Source organism: Bos mutus, chromosome 17 (genome assembly GCF_027580195.1).
Source record: "Bos mutus isolate GX-2022 chromosome 17, NWIPB_WYAK_1.1, whole genome shotgun sequence".
Lineage (NCBI taxonomy): Eukaryota > Metazoa > Chordata > Mammalia > Artiodactyla > Bovidae > Bos > Bos mutus.
In genome coordinates, this window is record NC_091633.1 from 57,901,397 (window position 1) to 57,919,191 (window position 17,795).

The 17,795-nt window shown below is 40.1% G+C and overlaps 1 protein-coding gene across 1 annotated transcript in view; it reads left to right on the forward strand.

Annotated features, from left to right (window-relative positions):
* The first annotated feature begins 2,282 nt into the window (after nucleotides 1–2,282).
* USP38 (ubiquitin specific peptidase 38) overlaps nucleotides 2,283–17,795 on the forward strand; it is a 34,984-nt gene continuing 19,471 nt past the window's right edge. The window contains exons 1-4 of the mRNA XM_005903137.2: nucleotides 2,283–3,219; nucleotides 4,701–4,836; nucleotides 11,121–11,250; nucleotides 13,699–13,800. Of these exons, the coding sequence (XP_005903199.2) occupies nucleotides 2,538–3,219; nucleotides 4,701–4,836; nucleotides 11,121–11,250; nucleotides 13,699–13,800 (1,050 nt within the window). The 5' untranslated portion in view covers nucleotides 2,283–2,537. The remainder of the gene's footprint in view (nucleotides 3,220–4,700; nucleotides 4,837–11,120; nucleotides 11,251–13,698; nucleotides 13,801–17,795) is intronic.

Sequence of the window (17,795 nt, forward strand, 5' to 3'; positions counted from 1 at the left end):
ATTTCATTATGAATGCGTAATATATTTGCTTAGTATATGTAACAAAAACATTTGCTTCAAATGTGTATTAATATGTATAACAAATATTGTCTCTTTTCCTCTCATTCCCTTATTACGTAACATAGGATGTAAGGTATAATGTATAAATATTGTTAATTTTACATCTTAGATTTTAAATTAAATCAGTAAATTCACAATCCTACCATTCATTCCTCTGTTTTACTTTCACCTTATTTTTGTCTTCCAATGTGGCACCATTCCCAGTAAAGTCAAACTCTTCTCTGTAGTTTTACTTTCCATCTATTGGAAAAGAAAAAGTTCCAAAGCTATTCCTGAGCATGACTTTTACATCCACCAATTACCTCATTTCTCTTTTATCATCAATCTCTTTCTACAAACTAACTCGATCTCAAGTTTCTCTACCCAGTTTCTATCCTGTTTAAACTGCTATTCTTTTCAAGGGTATCCACCTGTGTGTGCTCAGCCAATTAGTCTCGTCCAATCTGAGACTCCATGGACTATAGCCCTCCACGTTCCTTCATCCATGGGATTTTCCAGGCAAGAACACTGGAGCAGGCTGCCATTCCCTTGAGGGGATCTTCCTGACCCAGGGACTGAATCTGCATCTTTTGCCTGTCTTGCATTGGCAGGCAAATACTTTACCACTGAACCACCTGGGAAGCCCCACGATTACCCTCACCAATGTATTAAATATATTGATGTAACCACTTTGTAAATTGGTAGAAACCCAAACACCATTGATCAAAGTAAACAACTCACAAGTTTGCTTCTTTTCTATTGTACATTTTAAATGAATCAGCTGTTTAAATTTTCGTCTGTATTACAGGCCACTAAGGTCTGATTTCACAATCATAGGAGTCAAGTCTTGAGGGAGACATAATTAGGTAATTTTTCAATTTAAAGGCCTCCGATGAAAGCCTAAATTCTTATTCAGAATCTTGGGAATTTAAGTTGAAAAACTACAAACATGATGACTCCATCTAGTCTTTATTGTTAACCAGTGTCAGCATAACATAAATACTGTTAAGATTTCACCGGGTTTATTTTCAAAGTACTGTCATTCTTTCTCATCTATCATTTTCCTTATTCTCCTCCCATTCTGGGGACAACGTATTTTTCGCTACCCCACACTGTCATTGTTTCCCCATCGCTCAGTCGTGTAGGACTCTTTGCGACTCCATGGACTATACAGTCTACGGAATTCTCCAGGCCAGAATACTGAAGTGGGTAGCCCTTCCCTTCTCCAGGGATCTTCCCAACCCAGGGAATAGAACCGGGGTCTCCTGCCTTGCCGGCGGATTCTTTACCAACAGAGCTATCAGGGAAGCCCTGACAGCTATCCCACGAAAGCTCATTAAAAAGATAGCTGTTTTAAAAAAAAAAGTGGATCGTTTCTAAATGTATACCGGGCCAGTACCGCCCTTACTTTAATAACCATACGTTAAAAGAAAGACACTCGCATTTAGGAACCCTAGTTCATTTCTTGATGAATAACTTCTCTTCAATCCGAATTTTGGGTCCTTTTCCTTATTTTCTCCCACATGCTCTTCGGTTCGCGTTTCCAAAACTTTATGATTCACAAGACTTGAACTAAATAAAACTTTCTCGGCCTTTCACATGTAACCCGACCCGAACAGAACCGACAAGAGATCGGAAGGTGGGAATCCTGAACTCGTCACTTCCACCGCTCTCCGGAGCGGTTCCCTGCCGCACCTCCCGGAAAGCCGCCTATGACTTACACGTGATCCCCAGTGACGCCGGTGTCGCGGCGCGACTCCACCGGGGCGGCCGCGCCTGCGCGGCAGCGAGGAGGCGGAACCGCGGCGGGATCCGAGACGGGCCCGGGAGTGGGTAAGCGGGCGGGGACGGAGGAGGGAGAGAGAGGAGGGAGGAAAGAGGTGGGGTGGGGAGGAGGGCGGAGGGGCGGGCCTTTCCGGAGGTTCCGACACCCTTCACTTCCTGTTCGCTGGACTTTCTGAATCCGGGTCAAGGGTGTCCGCCTCCTCTTCTCCCCGGCTGATCCGGCAGCTTTCGTGACAGCCGCTTCTGACTCAACCCAGGCTGGGTTTCATCCCAGGACCGGCTGGAGCCCGAACGCCTGCACCTGCTGCGGCACGCGGAGGCGCGCTTCCTCACCCGGCGGCTGGCAGCCCCGGGTCCTGAGTGCCCGCCGCAGCTGGGGGGCCCCCGCTGGCCCCTCCGCGCTGATGCTGAGAGAGACCGCGGGCCCGGGGCGGCGGCGGCGGCGGCGGAGTGTGGGCCTCTGGCTCCTTAGGCCCAGCGCGGACGGGGCCGGTTCTTAGACGCCCCAGACTTGCCAACTCCCGCCCGGACTCGGATGGGCCCCCCTGCCCGATAAATGTGGCTACTGAGGCGGCGGTGGCGGTGGTCGGTCCCGCTGCTGCTGCTGCTGCTGCGCTCCAGGTTCGCCTCCGCCCCGGGGCTCTCCTGGCCCACCTCGGGGCCGTGGCCACCGGCTCCTCACCCCCTGGCCCGGGCCTTGCCGCGTGGCGACAATGGACAAGATCCTGGAGGGCCTGGTGAGTTCTTCGCACCCGCTGCCCCTGAAGCGGGTGATCGTGCGGAAGGTGGTGGAGTCGGCAGAGCACTGGCTGGACGAGGCGCAGTGCGAGGCCATGTTTGACCTGACGACCCGGCTCATCCTGGAGGGCCAGGACCCCTTTCAGCGGCAGGTGGGCCACCAAGTGCTGGAGGCCTACGCGCGCTACCACCGGCCGGAGTTCGAGTCCTTCTTCAACAAGACGTTCGTGCTGGGTCTCCTTCAGCAGGGCTACCACTCGCTGGACAGGAAGGACGTAGCCATCGTGGACTACATTCACAACGGCCTGAAGCTGATCATGAGCTGCCCGTCGGTGCTGGACCTCTTCAGCCTGCTGCAGGTGGAGGTGCTGCGGATGGTATGCGAGAGGCCAGAGCCGCAGCTGTGCGCCCGACTCAGCGACCTCCTGACAGACTTCGTGCAGTGCATCCCCAAGGGGAAGTTGTCCATCACCTTCTGCCAACAGCTAGTTCGAACGATAGGCCACTTCCAGTGCGTGTCCACCCAGGAGAAAGAGCTGCGGGAATATGTTTCGCAGGTGACAAAAGTGAGTAACTTGCTGCAGAACATCTGGAAGGCCGAGCCCTCCACCCTGCTGCCTTCTCTGCAAGAAGTTTTTGCAAGCATTTCCTCCACAGGTAAGAGTCGTGGCCTTCCCGGACAGCCTCTCTTGGAAATGTAGTTTGTGTCTCTTACATACACACTGTGTTCGTTTCCCTGCTCTGAAAACGTCTTCGTGGAAAAGCTGATCTTAACACCCTCATCCAGATTCTCTTCCACTTGCCATATTCAGCCTGTCACTTTGGACCTTAAAAAAAAAAAAAAAAAAAGGGCAGTGTTTCTATTTTAAAGGTTGAGAATGTCCAGGTCTAAGACCTTTGGCAGGAAACAAGTCGCTTAATTACTCAGCCTCTGCTCAAGTTATGGAATGCTTTGAGGATGACAGCTACTATATAAAGCATGTAAAGCTTTTATTCATGAGTGACTAATGGCAACATAATCATGTTTACCGTATCATAATTGTGCTGTGATTTTGTCATCTTGTTGTCATCAGTTTTTCCTTAGCTTCTGAATTTTCCCACATTTTAATTCCTGGACTGTGCCGTTCGTTTTATTACTGGATTATCCTAGTTAACCGTGTAGTTGCTGAATATTGGCATTTTCTGTTTGTGAGAGTGGATGCAGGGGGGCTGAGTGATCGGTGTTTCCCGCTCCAGGTGTATACAGGCCTCGAATTGTGTCCTTAGAACTACAGGAGGGGGGCTGTGTGATCGGTGTTTCCCGCTCCAGGTGTATAGGCCTCGAATTGTGTCCTTAGAACTACAGGAGGGGGTCAGGTGATACTTAACAGGAAAATGCCTTCTCACCCAGAAATTTTACCTGTGTGTTTACATTCCTTGTCCAGACATGGAGCTTCCAGCTCTGTAAGTTGTGCAACACGAGATCCAAAACTGTGTTTACTCCCTCTCTGCTTGGTACCGTCATCCTTCCGGAATTTGCATCATCGAAGTTTAGGTTTATTTTTTAATTGTAATTCTTCTTATATTGCCTGTGTTGCTAGAACAGTTAGATTTCCCCAGAAGTTTCTCACTTTAGCAGTAAAGGTGCTCACCTTGGCTTTGCCCAATTTTTATGTGTTTTAAGCAAAGTCCCCCTAAAATTCATCTTAATTTCTACTTCTTTAAGAGATTTAAAAAATTGTCCTTAGAACAATGTAATGACTACTGTGATTAATAGGGATAAGCTACTTTGGAGGATCTAAGGAGTTCATTTAAATGATGCCTTGCATTTCTTTTCTGACTACTGCTTTTACAAATGACTATTTTAGCACGACAAAAACAGTATTAAAGAATGCAAGAAAATAAAGTAACTTATGGACTAAATATGGTGATAGGAATAGTTTTTATGTTGCAGTAGTTCTTCCTGTAGAGTGAACGTTCATCGCTATTAGCTCTTAATCTCTCACTTCTGCAGTTCAACATTCCTTGTATGTTAGCGTCTACACAGGAGGTGGAGCATAACAACCACTTGGTGGAAGGGGTGGTAAACTCTTCTCTCTACATACTTCATTTAAACTGTCTTGCTATATTCCTTTGTCTTTTTCATTAAAACAATATAGATGCTTCATTTGAACCTTCTGTAGCACTGGCGAGCCTCGTGCAGCACATCCCTCTTCAGATGATCACAGTTCTCATCAGGAGCCTTACAACGGATCCAAATGTAAAAGATGCGAGTATGACCCAAGCTCTTTGCAGGTACTTCTTCATAACATCATAGATGGTAATTGTAGATTTGGGAGGAGAAGATTATTTTGCTGTATTTTGTGGGTAATGAAAAACTTAGGGCAATGTGCAGAACTGAAACCATGGAATCAAATATATAAAGATTCTCCTAATTAATTGAAATGAATCATTTACCTGCGGGCATTCCAGTAATTCACGAATACATTTTCAATTCAACACTTTTTAATTACAAAAATATAACACATATACACACTTATTGTACAATCAGGAGTTGGTTGGATTATCGATATACTTTATGAATTTCTTTGCTCGGTATCATTTCCTGAAACCTATTTCCTCCCTCTGGGATCTTCTTTTTTCTTCCTGACTAAGCATGTACCTTTACTTATTACATACTTTTACTTTCTCTTTCAACCAGGACCTCTGGGTAAGACTTTCTTAGTCTGTTCAAAGCGTGTTTCTTTCTTGCATATTCTCAAGTATATGATTTGGCAAGACACAGAATTCTAATCTGATAATAATTTTCTCTTAGCATTTTGAAAATAATAGTGCACTATCTTCTGGCATCTGTTGTTGCTAATATGGAGTCTGCAGTCGGTTTGATTATCTTTCCTTTGTGAGTAGTTAGGCTCTCCTGGTATGTTTATGCTTTCTCTTTATCCTTAATGTTTTTCAGTTTTAGTCTTATATGTCTAGGTGTAAACTCAGTGTTATTTTTATTTCTCAGTACTCTTGTACTCTTGTGCTCTTGTGCTTCCCGTCATTCAGCTATTCAAACACATCTATTGGGCACTTACCAGGAATGCCAAGCAATGTTTAAAAGTCAAATGGATAGAAATATCTCTCCTCATGAGCATCTAGTTGGGGAAGCAGGCAGATAGTATCAACATATTATATTGATTCCAAGATACATCCTGATTTCAGAGATGTTGAAAGGTATAGTCATTGGTGTTTAAATTGCAGAACTTTTGTTGCTGCAGTGGTATATAACCTAATTATACATCCTAAAATTGATTCTGTTTTTAGATTTAATTAAATATGATAAGTAAAATAATTTAGTATGTTGGGTAGTGATGAATGGTTTTGGAAAAAAAGTAGATAGGAAGGCAATAAAGCATGGGGAATGGTTTGCAATTTTAAATAAGATAGACAGGAAGCCGTCACTGAAAAGGTGACCTTGAAGTAAAGATACGAAGGAAATGAGAGTGCAGACCTTTTGGAGATATTAGGGGAAGGACAGCAATACTATCTTATAATTTACTAATTTTTCTTTCAAAGGTAAGATATTATTAGTTATTGAGTTTATTTCAATGACTATTCTAATTGAGCTTTCCCTGTCTTCTATTCTTGTTTCATATCTGTCTGATTTTGTTTTGTAATTTTTTTCTATTTTTTTCCCCCTGTGTATATTGATAGCACATTTTCTTTAAAGAAAATGTAAGGATTTGGAACAAAATGTTTTCTGCATTACAGATTATATTTTAACTAATTATAAATTATAGTCATGAAGTAACATGTAAACTTCAGTATCGATATTTTATGTTGGGGTCTCAGAAATTTACATGTGTACAAATCTCGCTCTCTGGTTCTTTTTTTTTCTTATAGTTGATTTATAATGTCAGGTATGGCACCCTTTTCATACTGTTCATGGGGTTCTCTGATGGCACCCTTAGTCGTAATTTTTCAGCCTCTTCAAAACAACGATAGTTTCCAACTTAAGAATTTATTTTAAGATATATTTGAAAATTATTTTTTACCTACATGTTTCTATGGGAAATTGTGATCCATTTTTTGTATTGCATTTCCAATTTATCTCCTACATGATCCTATTTAACTTACAATGTACCTGGAGTAATTATTCTTGTATTACAAATGTAAATGAAAAGGATAGTAACATTTACTTTTATCATACCCCACCCTCTACTCCCTCATGCTCTATATTTCACACATAGCGCTTGTCATGCTTCACTGTCATTTTCTGTAACCCACAGAAACCCAAATGCAGATACTGTACCAGAACTAGATGAGTCACACTAGAGGATGAAATAGGCCAGGTGTAACTGACCTGGTGGCTCAGTGGTAAAGAATCCATCTGCGAACACAGAAGATGCTGGTTCGATCCCTGAGTTGGGAAGATCCCGTGGAGAAGGCAACCCACTCCAGTATTCTTGCCTGGGAAATCCCATGAACAGAGGACGCTGGCTGGCCACAGTCCATGGGGTCGCAAAGAGTTGGACACAACCTAGCAGCTAAGCAACAACTGAAACAATAGGAAATAGGGTTCATGCTGCTGCTGCTGCTGCTGCTAAGTCGCTTCAGTCGTGTCCGACTCTGTGCGACCCCATAGACGGCAGCCCATTAGGCTCCTCTGTCCCTGGGATTCTCCAAGCACTTTCTAAAAGAGAAAGCTGACCGTCAACTTCTGCTGTCTTATTATCAAGGGGGAACTTTTTTTTGCTTTTAAACTTTTTAATTTATTTTGGAGTATAGCCGATTAACAATGTTGTGGTAGTTTCAAGTGGACAGCAGAGGAACTCAGCCTACATGTACATGTATCCATTCTCCCCCAAACTCCCCTCTGGTCCAGGCTGCCATGCAATATTGAGCAGCAGAGTCCCCTGTGCTATCCAGTAGGACCTTGTTGGTTATCCATTTAAAATAGAGGAGTGTGTACGTGTCAATTCCAAACTCCCTAAGTATCCCCTCCCCGATCCTTCTCCCCTGGCAATCGTAAGTTCCATTCTCTAAGTCTGTATCATAGGAAAATTTGAGTTCAGTGTTGCTAATCTGATTTTTCAAAAGAAGCCTGACGTCCATTTTTTATGTGAAGTTTTCCAATTTTTAAAATATTAGAAAGAATAAGACTGAAAGCTGGATCTAGCCCTTAAGCTGCCATATAAAAGTGAAAATTGCCTTTATTCTCTACAAATTAAGATTGGATCTATTTTGTGGCCTTTCATAATATTATGTGAGTCGTTCAGTCATGTCCAAGCCTTTGCGACCCCACTGACTGTAGCCCACCAGGCTCCTTGGTCCATGGAATTCTCCAGGCGAGAATACTGGAGTGTGCTGCTGTTTCCTTCTCCAGGGGATCTTCCAGAACCAGGGATCAAAGCCAGGTCTCCCGCATTGCAGGTAGATCCCTGAGCCACTAGGGAAGCCCTGCCAGTTTTAATTTTTTTAAGTTGCGTGTCCTTTTTTTAGCTCTAGAGGGTAATGATTTCATTTAGTCAATAGATTTGAGCTCCATTTCAATGCAGATCAAAGATTAGAGATTAAAAAACAGAACAGTGACAACACTGTTCTTAATCCCACAATCTAATGGAGGAATCAAGATTTATTACAACTACTGAATGTTCTTTAAATAGTAGGAAATTAAATCTGCCTATCAGGGTTAAGTGTCCTTAAAATTCAAATTGTAACCAGTACACAGTGGATAAGATTACAGTAGTCAACCATAAAAATAACTGATTCTAGAGTGACTGTGTGTGAGAGGATTTGAGCCTATGTATATCCAATCAAATTGAAGCAAGACTAGAATGTGATTAAAGTGTAGCCAACAGTGTCTCTTTACCTGCCAGCAGAGCAGGTAATGAGACCATTGCTTCAGATACCAGCACTGCTACTTATTGTGTGGCCTGTTGAATATTTCCTAACTTTCCCTAGCAGTTTGAAGGCATACATCCTAATTTAGAGTTATATTCTTAGCATTTAATGCAGTATCTATTATATAATAGACACTCGAATATTTTTTGAATGAGTGGCTTCTAATTTGTGTTACTTCTGACTTGAAGTATCTTTAGGGTGGTTAGGACATGGGGTACACATGGGATAAGGTAAAAACTAGATAGAGGCTTGTGAGAGGGGAGGCTGGAAGTGGAGAGGATGGAGGAAAAGGCTGATCGGGTGATTAGGGATGTTGAAAAGCCACGGCCAAGTGGAATTTGCTACTCTGCCCCCACCCCCGGCTTTCCTTGTACTGCCCCCGGACCTGAGCTGAAGGGAAACTTGGGCCCTGTGTGCTAGGGAGCCCAGTCTGGTTCCATTCTGGGACTGTGCTCCCCACGGGGAAGAGTCTATAGAGCCAAAGAGAGGTGCTAGCTTATTCTCCTTCTCTAAACCACAGTTCTTTCGTGTACATTTTATAGTAAATATATATATATATACATAAAACATGTACTCATATGTTTTCTTTTAAACAAATCAGTTTTTAAAAAGATTTACTAGCATTTTTTTTCTTTTTTAATTCAATAATAGCTCAGATATTTTTGTGTTAGATCCCTGTGGATAGATTCATATCGACTTATCTCATATTTTAAAACTCTACCTAATGTTCCATAGTATATGTAAGTCATTTCCTTATGATAATTTTGCATTTTTTCTGTATTGTAAGCAGTGCTGCAGTGAATATACTCTTCACACACAAATGCAAATGTCTCTACTTTCTACTCTGGGTGTGTACAGTGGCCACAGACTTGTGAAAACCAGATTAACAACAGTTGAGAGGTGTGGAACAGCTCTCAGATACAACTGTAATGACTTAAAACCATCATTGTTGGCCAGAAAAACAAGAAAGGGAAAAAGAAATAATGTGTGTAGAGTATAGAGGAAACATACAGATAACCTGTAGTAAAATGAGTATGAACTTTGGAGCCACTCAGGGTCTGATAGGACAGGTTAATCGTTAAGAGCAAAAATCTTAATAAAGGTAACACTCCAGTGTTAATGTAGACAGTTTATATCAATATGAAAGTCAGTGCTTTTGACATGTTAGTTGCTCTTTTGGTCATGTGTTTATGTACTTAGTATTTGTATTTTACATTTTGTACAATCAAAGTATGTATTTATTTCCTCGTCTTAACATTTAGAAGGGAGACATTCACAGTATTTCCAGTGTATTAGTTGATTTAACCTTCTCATCACTCCTGTAAAATTCATTCATAACCTACAGATGAGGAACTGAAACACAAAGAAGTAACTGATAAAAGTATTTAGGGACCCCCAGCTAATAAATGGTGAACTGAGATTTTTAAACCAAATCACTCTGACTTAAAAACCTGGTTTGTTTTACTATTTGTTTTATTATATATTCACCCAAACTGGATTACTGGATCGAAATCAGATAATATGAACATCTGGCCCAGTTGCCTTCCAGAAGCACTGTAGCATCTTCATCGTGGTTGATATCTAACATAAGGCACAGTTTCCATCATACCCCATATTACTTTATTTTCATTTAATTGGGTTGGTACTCAGAAAGGTGGTGGTAGTGGTTCAGTCACTAAGTCGTGTCCAACTCTTGGGACCCCATGGACGGTAGCCTGCCAGGCTCCTCTGTCCATGGGATTTCCCAGGCAAGAATACTGACTGAAGTGGGTTGCCATTTCCTCCCCCAGGGGATCTTTGCAACCCACAGATCAAATCTGAGTCTCCTGCATTGCAGGCATATTCTTTACCGACTGAACCACCAAGGAAGCCCTACTCAAAGAGAAAAGCACTCACTGTTACAAAACGAGGCCATTTCAATATTTGTATACTTGGTGCCCTTTTATCTATTTGAACTTTCTTTTTGTTGTCTTTGTATAGTAGAATTTTGAGAGAGATGAAGAGACCTATTTCACAATTCAAAATGTAGTCTTTTTTTAACAGTACATTTTATATTTATTTAGATTGTAATCACCAGAAACGAGAAATTTTGGTTCATATGCATATCTTAGTTCAGATAGCCATATTTGAACTGTTCTTCTTAAAGTAAATTATTGACACTACTGAAAAATAAATTCAAAACTTTGCATTTATGCAGAATGATTATCAGAAATTCTTTTTATACATATGTCTTATATAAAACTGTCAGTTGACAAGATTGGAAATCCCTGAGTACAAGCAGCCAGTTGTTCATATTATTTGATTTTGATCCAGTAATCCAGTTTTGGTGAATATATACAACAAAAATAGTAAAACAAACCAGGTTTTTAAGTCAGAGTGATTTGGTTTAAAATCTCAATTCACCATTTATTAGCTGGGGGTCCCTAAATACTTTTATCAGTTACTTCTTTGTGTTTCAGTTCCTCATCTGTAGGTTATGAATGAATTTTACAGGACTGATGAGAAGGTTAAATGAATTAATACACTGGAAGTACATCTTCAATAGTACTTTTCACGTGCAATTTCAGTAAATATTGAGTCACAAAGTGAGTGACTTTGTAACTACTGCTGTAGTTACTCTTGTTATTCCTGACTGAGTAATGTCAAAGCTATTGTCAATGCTAATAGTTGTGTTATCCTTTAATTTTCAGAATGATTGACTGGCTGTCTTGGCCATTGGCTCAGCACGTAGACACATGGGTGATTGCACTCTTGAAAGGACTGGCAGCTGTCCAGAAGTTTACTATTTTGATAGATGTTACTTTACTGAAAATAGAATTGGTAAGTAGGAGTATATTAATCTTTTGGAATGTATAGAGCCATTTAATACATATGTGTGCTAAGTCATTTCAGTCATGCCTGACTCTTTGCAACCCTATGGACTTTAGCCCCCCAGGCTCTTCTGTCCATGGGATTTCCCGGGCAAGAGTACTAGAGTGGGTTGCCGTTTCCTGCCCCAGGGGATCTTCCTGACTTGGGATCGAACCCACATCTCTCTCTTAAATGTCCTGCACTGGCGGGTTCTTTACCACCAGTGCTACCTGGGAAGCAGGACCCGTGTAAGTCCATATAATAAGTCTTTTTATCTTTGGCTTGGCCCCTTTAAAGCATCTAATTTTGAATATATTCTTGTTTTGGGTTTTCTTTTGAATAAAAATGTTGAATAGGCTTTAGAAATTTAAAATGCTACTTAAGATTAGGTCATAATAATAATTTTGCTGTTTTCAAATATTTATTATGAAAACAGTCTTCCCATTATCTCTTGAATCACGACTAATCAAGCTTTTATCACCATTTTTCTGCCAAAACGATCTTTGACACCTGTGCTCTTCAGTGTTGCTTAACTCAAGAGTTATTTCTCAAGCCTCCTCTCATTTGACCTGTTAGTCATTTGACATAGTTGATCACTCCCTCTTGAAACACTTTCCTCCCTTGGTTTCCAGGATGTTATACTCTCCTGGATTTTGTTCTCGTTCACTAGATTCTCAGTCCTGATGTGGATCTTTCTAACTTTAGAGTGCCTTAGAGTTTCATCTCTGGTTTCCTTTCTTCTCAGTTCACGCAGCCACCATGGCTTTAAACAACATCTCTAAGTTTATGACCAATGGGTTTTTATTTCTAGTCCATTATTCTCCTGTAAATTCCATATTCATGTATCCAGCTCTCTATATACTTGGATCTCAGGTTCAGCTTATCCACAATCTAATTCCTGATTTTTCCCTCCCAAACCTGGTCTTCCCCATCTTAAATGACTATTTTAGCCTTTCATGTCAGAGAAGGCAATGGCACCTCACTTCAGTACTCTTGCCTGGAAAATCCCGTGGACAGAGGAGCCTGGAAGGCTTCAGTCCATGGGGTTGCTGAGGGTCAGACACAACTGAGCGACTTCATTCTCACTTTTCACTTTTGTGCATTGGAGAAGGAAATGGCAACCCACTCCAGTGTTCTTGCCTGGAGAATCCCAGGGGCGGAGGAGGCTGGTGAGCTGCCGTCTATGGGGTCGCACAGTCGGACACGACTGAAGCAACTTAGCAGCAGCAGCAGCACCAGCCTTTCATGTGCTCAGGCTCAACCTTGAAGCTATTCTTGTCTCTTTTCATGCTCTCTCATCCCATATCTTACAAATCCGATTGACTCCACCTTTAAAATATATCCCGAATTCTACCACTCTCAACCAGCTACATCACTACCACCCTGGTCCAGATTCATCACCGGTTGTGCTAAGTCACTTCGGTTGTGTCCGACGCTATGCAACCCTCTCGACTGTAGCCCACCAGGCTCCTCCATCCAAAGGAAATCTATAGGCAGGAATACTGGAGTGGGTTGTCATGGCCTCCTCCAGGGGATCTTCCCAACCCACAGATCAAACCTGGGTTTCCTGCCTCGAAAGCATCACCCCTTGCTATGTTGATTGCAGTAGCCCTGCGGCTCCTATTCTTTATCCCCTTTGGGCATCACATGAGGTCTTACCCAATCTGAGCCACTGCTGCTTCTCTCGTCCTGTCTTCCACTGTAACTGCCTCAATCTCCGTGCTTTATTTACACACACTGCCCTCCTTGTTATATCTCTAGTCCACCAGGCTGGAGGCCTCGGGGCTTTTGCAGTGCTGAGTATATATAATAAGCAGAGCAAAGGCCCTTCTCCCAGTTATCTGTCAGACTTAATCTCATTCCCTTCAGTTTTTTGTAGTCAGGAGTCACGTTTATCATGAGGCCTTTTTTAAATTCCCTATAATAAAACAGCAGAGCCTTTTGCCACTCAGCATTCCCTATTCAACATGCCTTGCTTTCATAGCATTTTTCTCTCATGTTACTTTTAATTGCCTCTGTCCAACCTTCTAGACAGTAAGCCCTCTAAGATCAGAGGTTTCCTTTGAATCCACTATTGTTTTCTCAGAATATACAATAGTGCCAAGCAGTAGTAGATGATCAGTAAGTATTTTCTGAATGAATAATGGGCCAGGGAGTATCACCTTGTAAACATTGTTTAACAGATTTTTATTTGATGATGTAGTTTTAAGAGTTGGTGGGGTCATTATACTCCCTTGATCTCTGTCATATTATTTCCTAACTTTCTCCCTCTCCCAGAGTTTAATTACATATGTTATGATAAAATTTCCCAGGAGGGAGATATGCACGTAAATAATTTGGGGCCCTATGAAAGTAGCCACCGATTGGGGTAACAGTTTCCATGCCAGATCCTAAAGTGGATGCTTGTCTTTTGGGCAGGTTTTTAATCGCCTCTGGTTTCCTCTCGTGCGACCTGGTGCTCTCGCAGTTCTCTCTCACATGCTGCTTAGTTTTCAGCATTCTCCAGAGGCGTTCCATTTGGTAAGTTACAACTCAAGTTTCCTACTTCGAAAAACCTTGTTTTAAAATTTCAACTTAGTATTGAGTCACATTTGTATTTGTGAAAAGATTATAGATTGGTCCTAAATCTATTTTCCTGTAGCTTTATGAGTCCTTTTAAAATTGATATTGTGAGATTTCCTCTCAAAGAATATATTTTAGAATGTTTTGGATCTCACCAAAACTTCCACTTGGGATCACAATGAGCAACTGAAAGTTAGAAGTTACTCTTGCACTTGAGAAGTGTCACGTGTCAGTGTCACCGTTCACTGTCGGTTGCACACATGAGCAGTGTAGAAGGAGAAAAATGGTTTAAAACCACTGACTGCTCTAGAACTTCAGAAGCAGGAGAACATCAGTCTTGATTGCCCTAGAATTAGGGCTTTGCATTCTCTCTCAGCTCATACCCTATAAATTCTGTTGATTCCTCCTTTAAAATATATCCAGAATCCTACCACTTTTAACCAGCTGCATCACTGGTTTTGGTTTGACTTCATATTATTTATTTAATTATCAGTATTGCAAGTGAGAAATGACAAAATGTACCTTTGAGAACCTGTCCATTTTTCTGTCTAGGGCATCACAGGAAAGCAGTGTTTTGTGTGGTTACTCACTCCCTCCCAGGTCTGATCCTCAGTTTTACAGAACTAGAAACTCAATCAACACACCCACAGTTTAAAATTTTAGGAGGCCTGACCCACCACAAACATATTCAGAAGAGGCTGATGAAATGTAGAATATTCAGTTGCTGATTGTTGGTTGGAAATTTAACTAGCCTCAGAGAATTATGTATCACATCAGCTACTCAGTGCCCCATTTCCACTGAAGGAAAATCTGCAGGCTTATCAGAAATAAACCTTACTAACAAGTAATTACATTATAATACATTATCACTTAGGAAGAGTGATTTCTGTAGTTTATTGTTCTAATTGGTGAGCCTGATCATCAGTTAATAAACTTGTTATCCATTACATAAAACTCAAACTTGAGCTAATGTAGCAAGAATACTAGCAAAATCGTCCAAGGGAAAAAAAACAACTATTTGTCCCTCCCTTCAGGCACAGTCAGTATCAACTGTTTGAGAAAAGGTTTATATTTATTTACTTTCTGGGGAGGAAATCCATTCTAATGTTTATTACTCTTCACACATTCCTTTTTCTCTCAGATAAGTCACTTTTGCTATATTCTAAACCTATTTCTTTGCTCAATTTTTTAAAAGATGGAAGGGATCTCCTTACCTTTTGTTGCCTTCCCCCTCCCCGCAAAAAAGTAATTGAAATGGCAAATGGTTGACTTTGAAAATTTGACTACTGAAATAAGTAAATATGAAATCATTTATTTAAAGAACAGTTAGAGCAGAAATAGGAAACTGTGATCTGGCTTAATAAAGTCTAAAAACAAAGACCTAATTATTCTGTCTACATACTGTATATAGCCTGACCTACTACTCAACTAAAATTAACTTGGGCATCTAGTAGTGGGTCATGCAGGAGTTAAATCACCTGTAACTCTAAATAACTCAGCAAAGGACTCAGATTTAGGAGTTGCTAAGTATGAACAGGAACCTGGAATCACTAGTGTATTACACATTTAGAATATTTTAAAGCAAACCAAGATTGATGTTACAGAGTATGTTTTTATGGACCATTTGCTTTTCATATGCTTTTTATAAGTGACGAAAAAATTTTAAATGGAAGAGAAAATATCAAACCTTCTAATTAAATGTTATACATATTTTCTTAAATAGTAACTTAAGTTTAATGAATATCACAGTAATGTCTGCAAATATTCAGATTTGCTCATTCAGAAAAAAAAATCAGTTTTCAGATATTTAGAAGATAATAAACTGCTTGGACATCTGTCTTATACACTTGTGAAGAACTTAGTCTTATTTTTGAGTCAGTGATCATTTTTTACCATGTAAGATGTTATAGTAGATAACTAGGTATATTATCTGTCTGCAAAGATCCAGTCTACACTAGGAAGGCTTTTGGATGATTTAGTATTATACATTAAATAATCATTTTAAAAATTCTTTCTTCTCTTCCATCTTTGTCTCTCCTATCACCTCTGAGGAAACCATAATTTTGGATTTCTGACTATTTTAGCAAATATCTGATAGATATGGCTTTATGGAGAAAAAATTCAGATTTGCTTTGAAATGTAGCGATGATAGCAGTGGTGTGAACCATTAGGAACTGGTAGTTTTATGGTCAGATTAATGCCTTCAATGGAGGTAAGACTAAAGAAAGTGGTGTGAAAGCAAAAATATGATTTAAGACCTCAAAGCATAAGAGTAAAACCAGAGAGGAGAACGAAGAATAGCACTATTATTTTAAGAATATGAATTTCTTTCTACAAGAAGGAAGGGGGCTGACTGGAATATAACTGTAATTGTTTGCTGTTTGACGGTAAGACCATAGAGCTGGCTGTAACTTCACTTTTGTCATGAGTTAGCCATGAACCAAATAGATGTTCTACATTGCTTATACCAAATAATGTTCTACACTGCTTTTTATTTGGCTCATTTGGCTACTTTAAAAGTAGTCTAAAGGAGGGCAAAAGGTGAAAGCAAGGAGACCATTTGGGAGGCTTTGCATGAATTTGAGGCAAGAGATGATTGTCAGTTGAAACAAGAAAAGTTCTAGGCAGTATGTAGGTTTGATTCCATTTGTACAAAAAAATCATATATATGGTATGTGCCGTGACATGCCATATAAAGTTTGATATACAACCAATATCTTTCGCTGGACAGTGGGACGGAGACTTTTACTTCATACATGTTTGTATCATCAGATTTTCTTTATACTAAGTGTATAATTCATTTGCAACAAAGTTAAACTTGTATAGAAAGATAATATAACAATATAGGAAGTTAGGGCAGTATATCATGAAATTACCCACAATCTCACTACACTAATTTTTATGTTTTCCATTACAATGTTTTTTCCCCTAAATATTTTAACAAGGTTGTATTTATATTTATAATCAATATGTAATTTTTGTATCCTTCTTTTGAAATTTAACATCACATAATAAATATTTTCCCATGTTGCTACATATACACACACACAATACATACACAGAAGTTCTACAAAGAGAAAATAATAAGATGCTTTTTACATGTGGACTCTAAATACGTAGTATCAAATTATAATAATTAGTTGAAACAAGTGTAGTTCTGTACTAATGAGCCATTGTTGCAAAGTAGCATTTTTGATAATAATATCTTAAATATGTGATTGGCTCTGTATTGACTTTTTCTTTAATTTTATAATGAAAGGACATTGTTGTGCTTATTATCAGTGTTAATAGTTTTCTACATAATTATGAGCAATGAGCATTTTAGATTTCACTTTAATTTCTAACCCCAGTTCCTTAAAAATAATGGACTTTCCTAATTCTCTTTATTTTTAGAATCATCTCTTCTTTTTTGGAAGTGGGGCATGGGGACCATTAGTAAGGATAACCATGGTTGCATAAGACACCATCCCTAAAATAAAGGTAGTCCCTTGTCTAAAATAGAGGTGGTGCTGTAGCCTCAGCTGTAATTTTAGTTGTATGGATAAGTTATCACAAAAATTTTCTTGAAGCAGTCTTTAATGTGCTGCTGCTGCTGCTGCTAAGTTGCTTCAGTCATGTCCGACTCTGTGCGACCCCATAGCCGGCAGCCCACCAGGCTCCCCCGTCCCTGGGATAACATGTCTAGTTCTTTCAAGTGAAAAATCTAAAATTCACACTAGATGGCGCTCTTAAGCTAATGCTTGGTTTATCTTTTAAACATTTGTCCCTATTAAACAATCTGGTAAATATAATAGCCCCAACATTTTTCAGTTTAAGCCATTTTTAAATGGCAGCAGTGACTTAGGCTCCTAGTTATTACCTTAATTTTTTGTACCTTAGTTTTAAATGGAGTATAAGCATGAGGAGAGGGGTCTTATATGGATTACAATTACATATGCTTCAAAAACTAGATT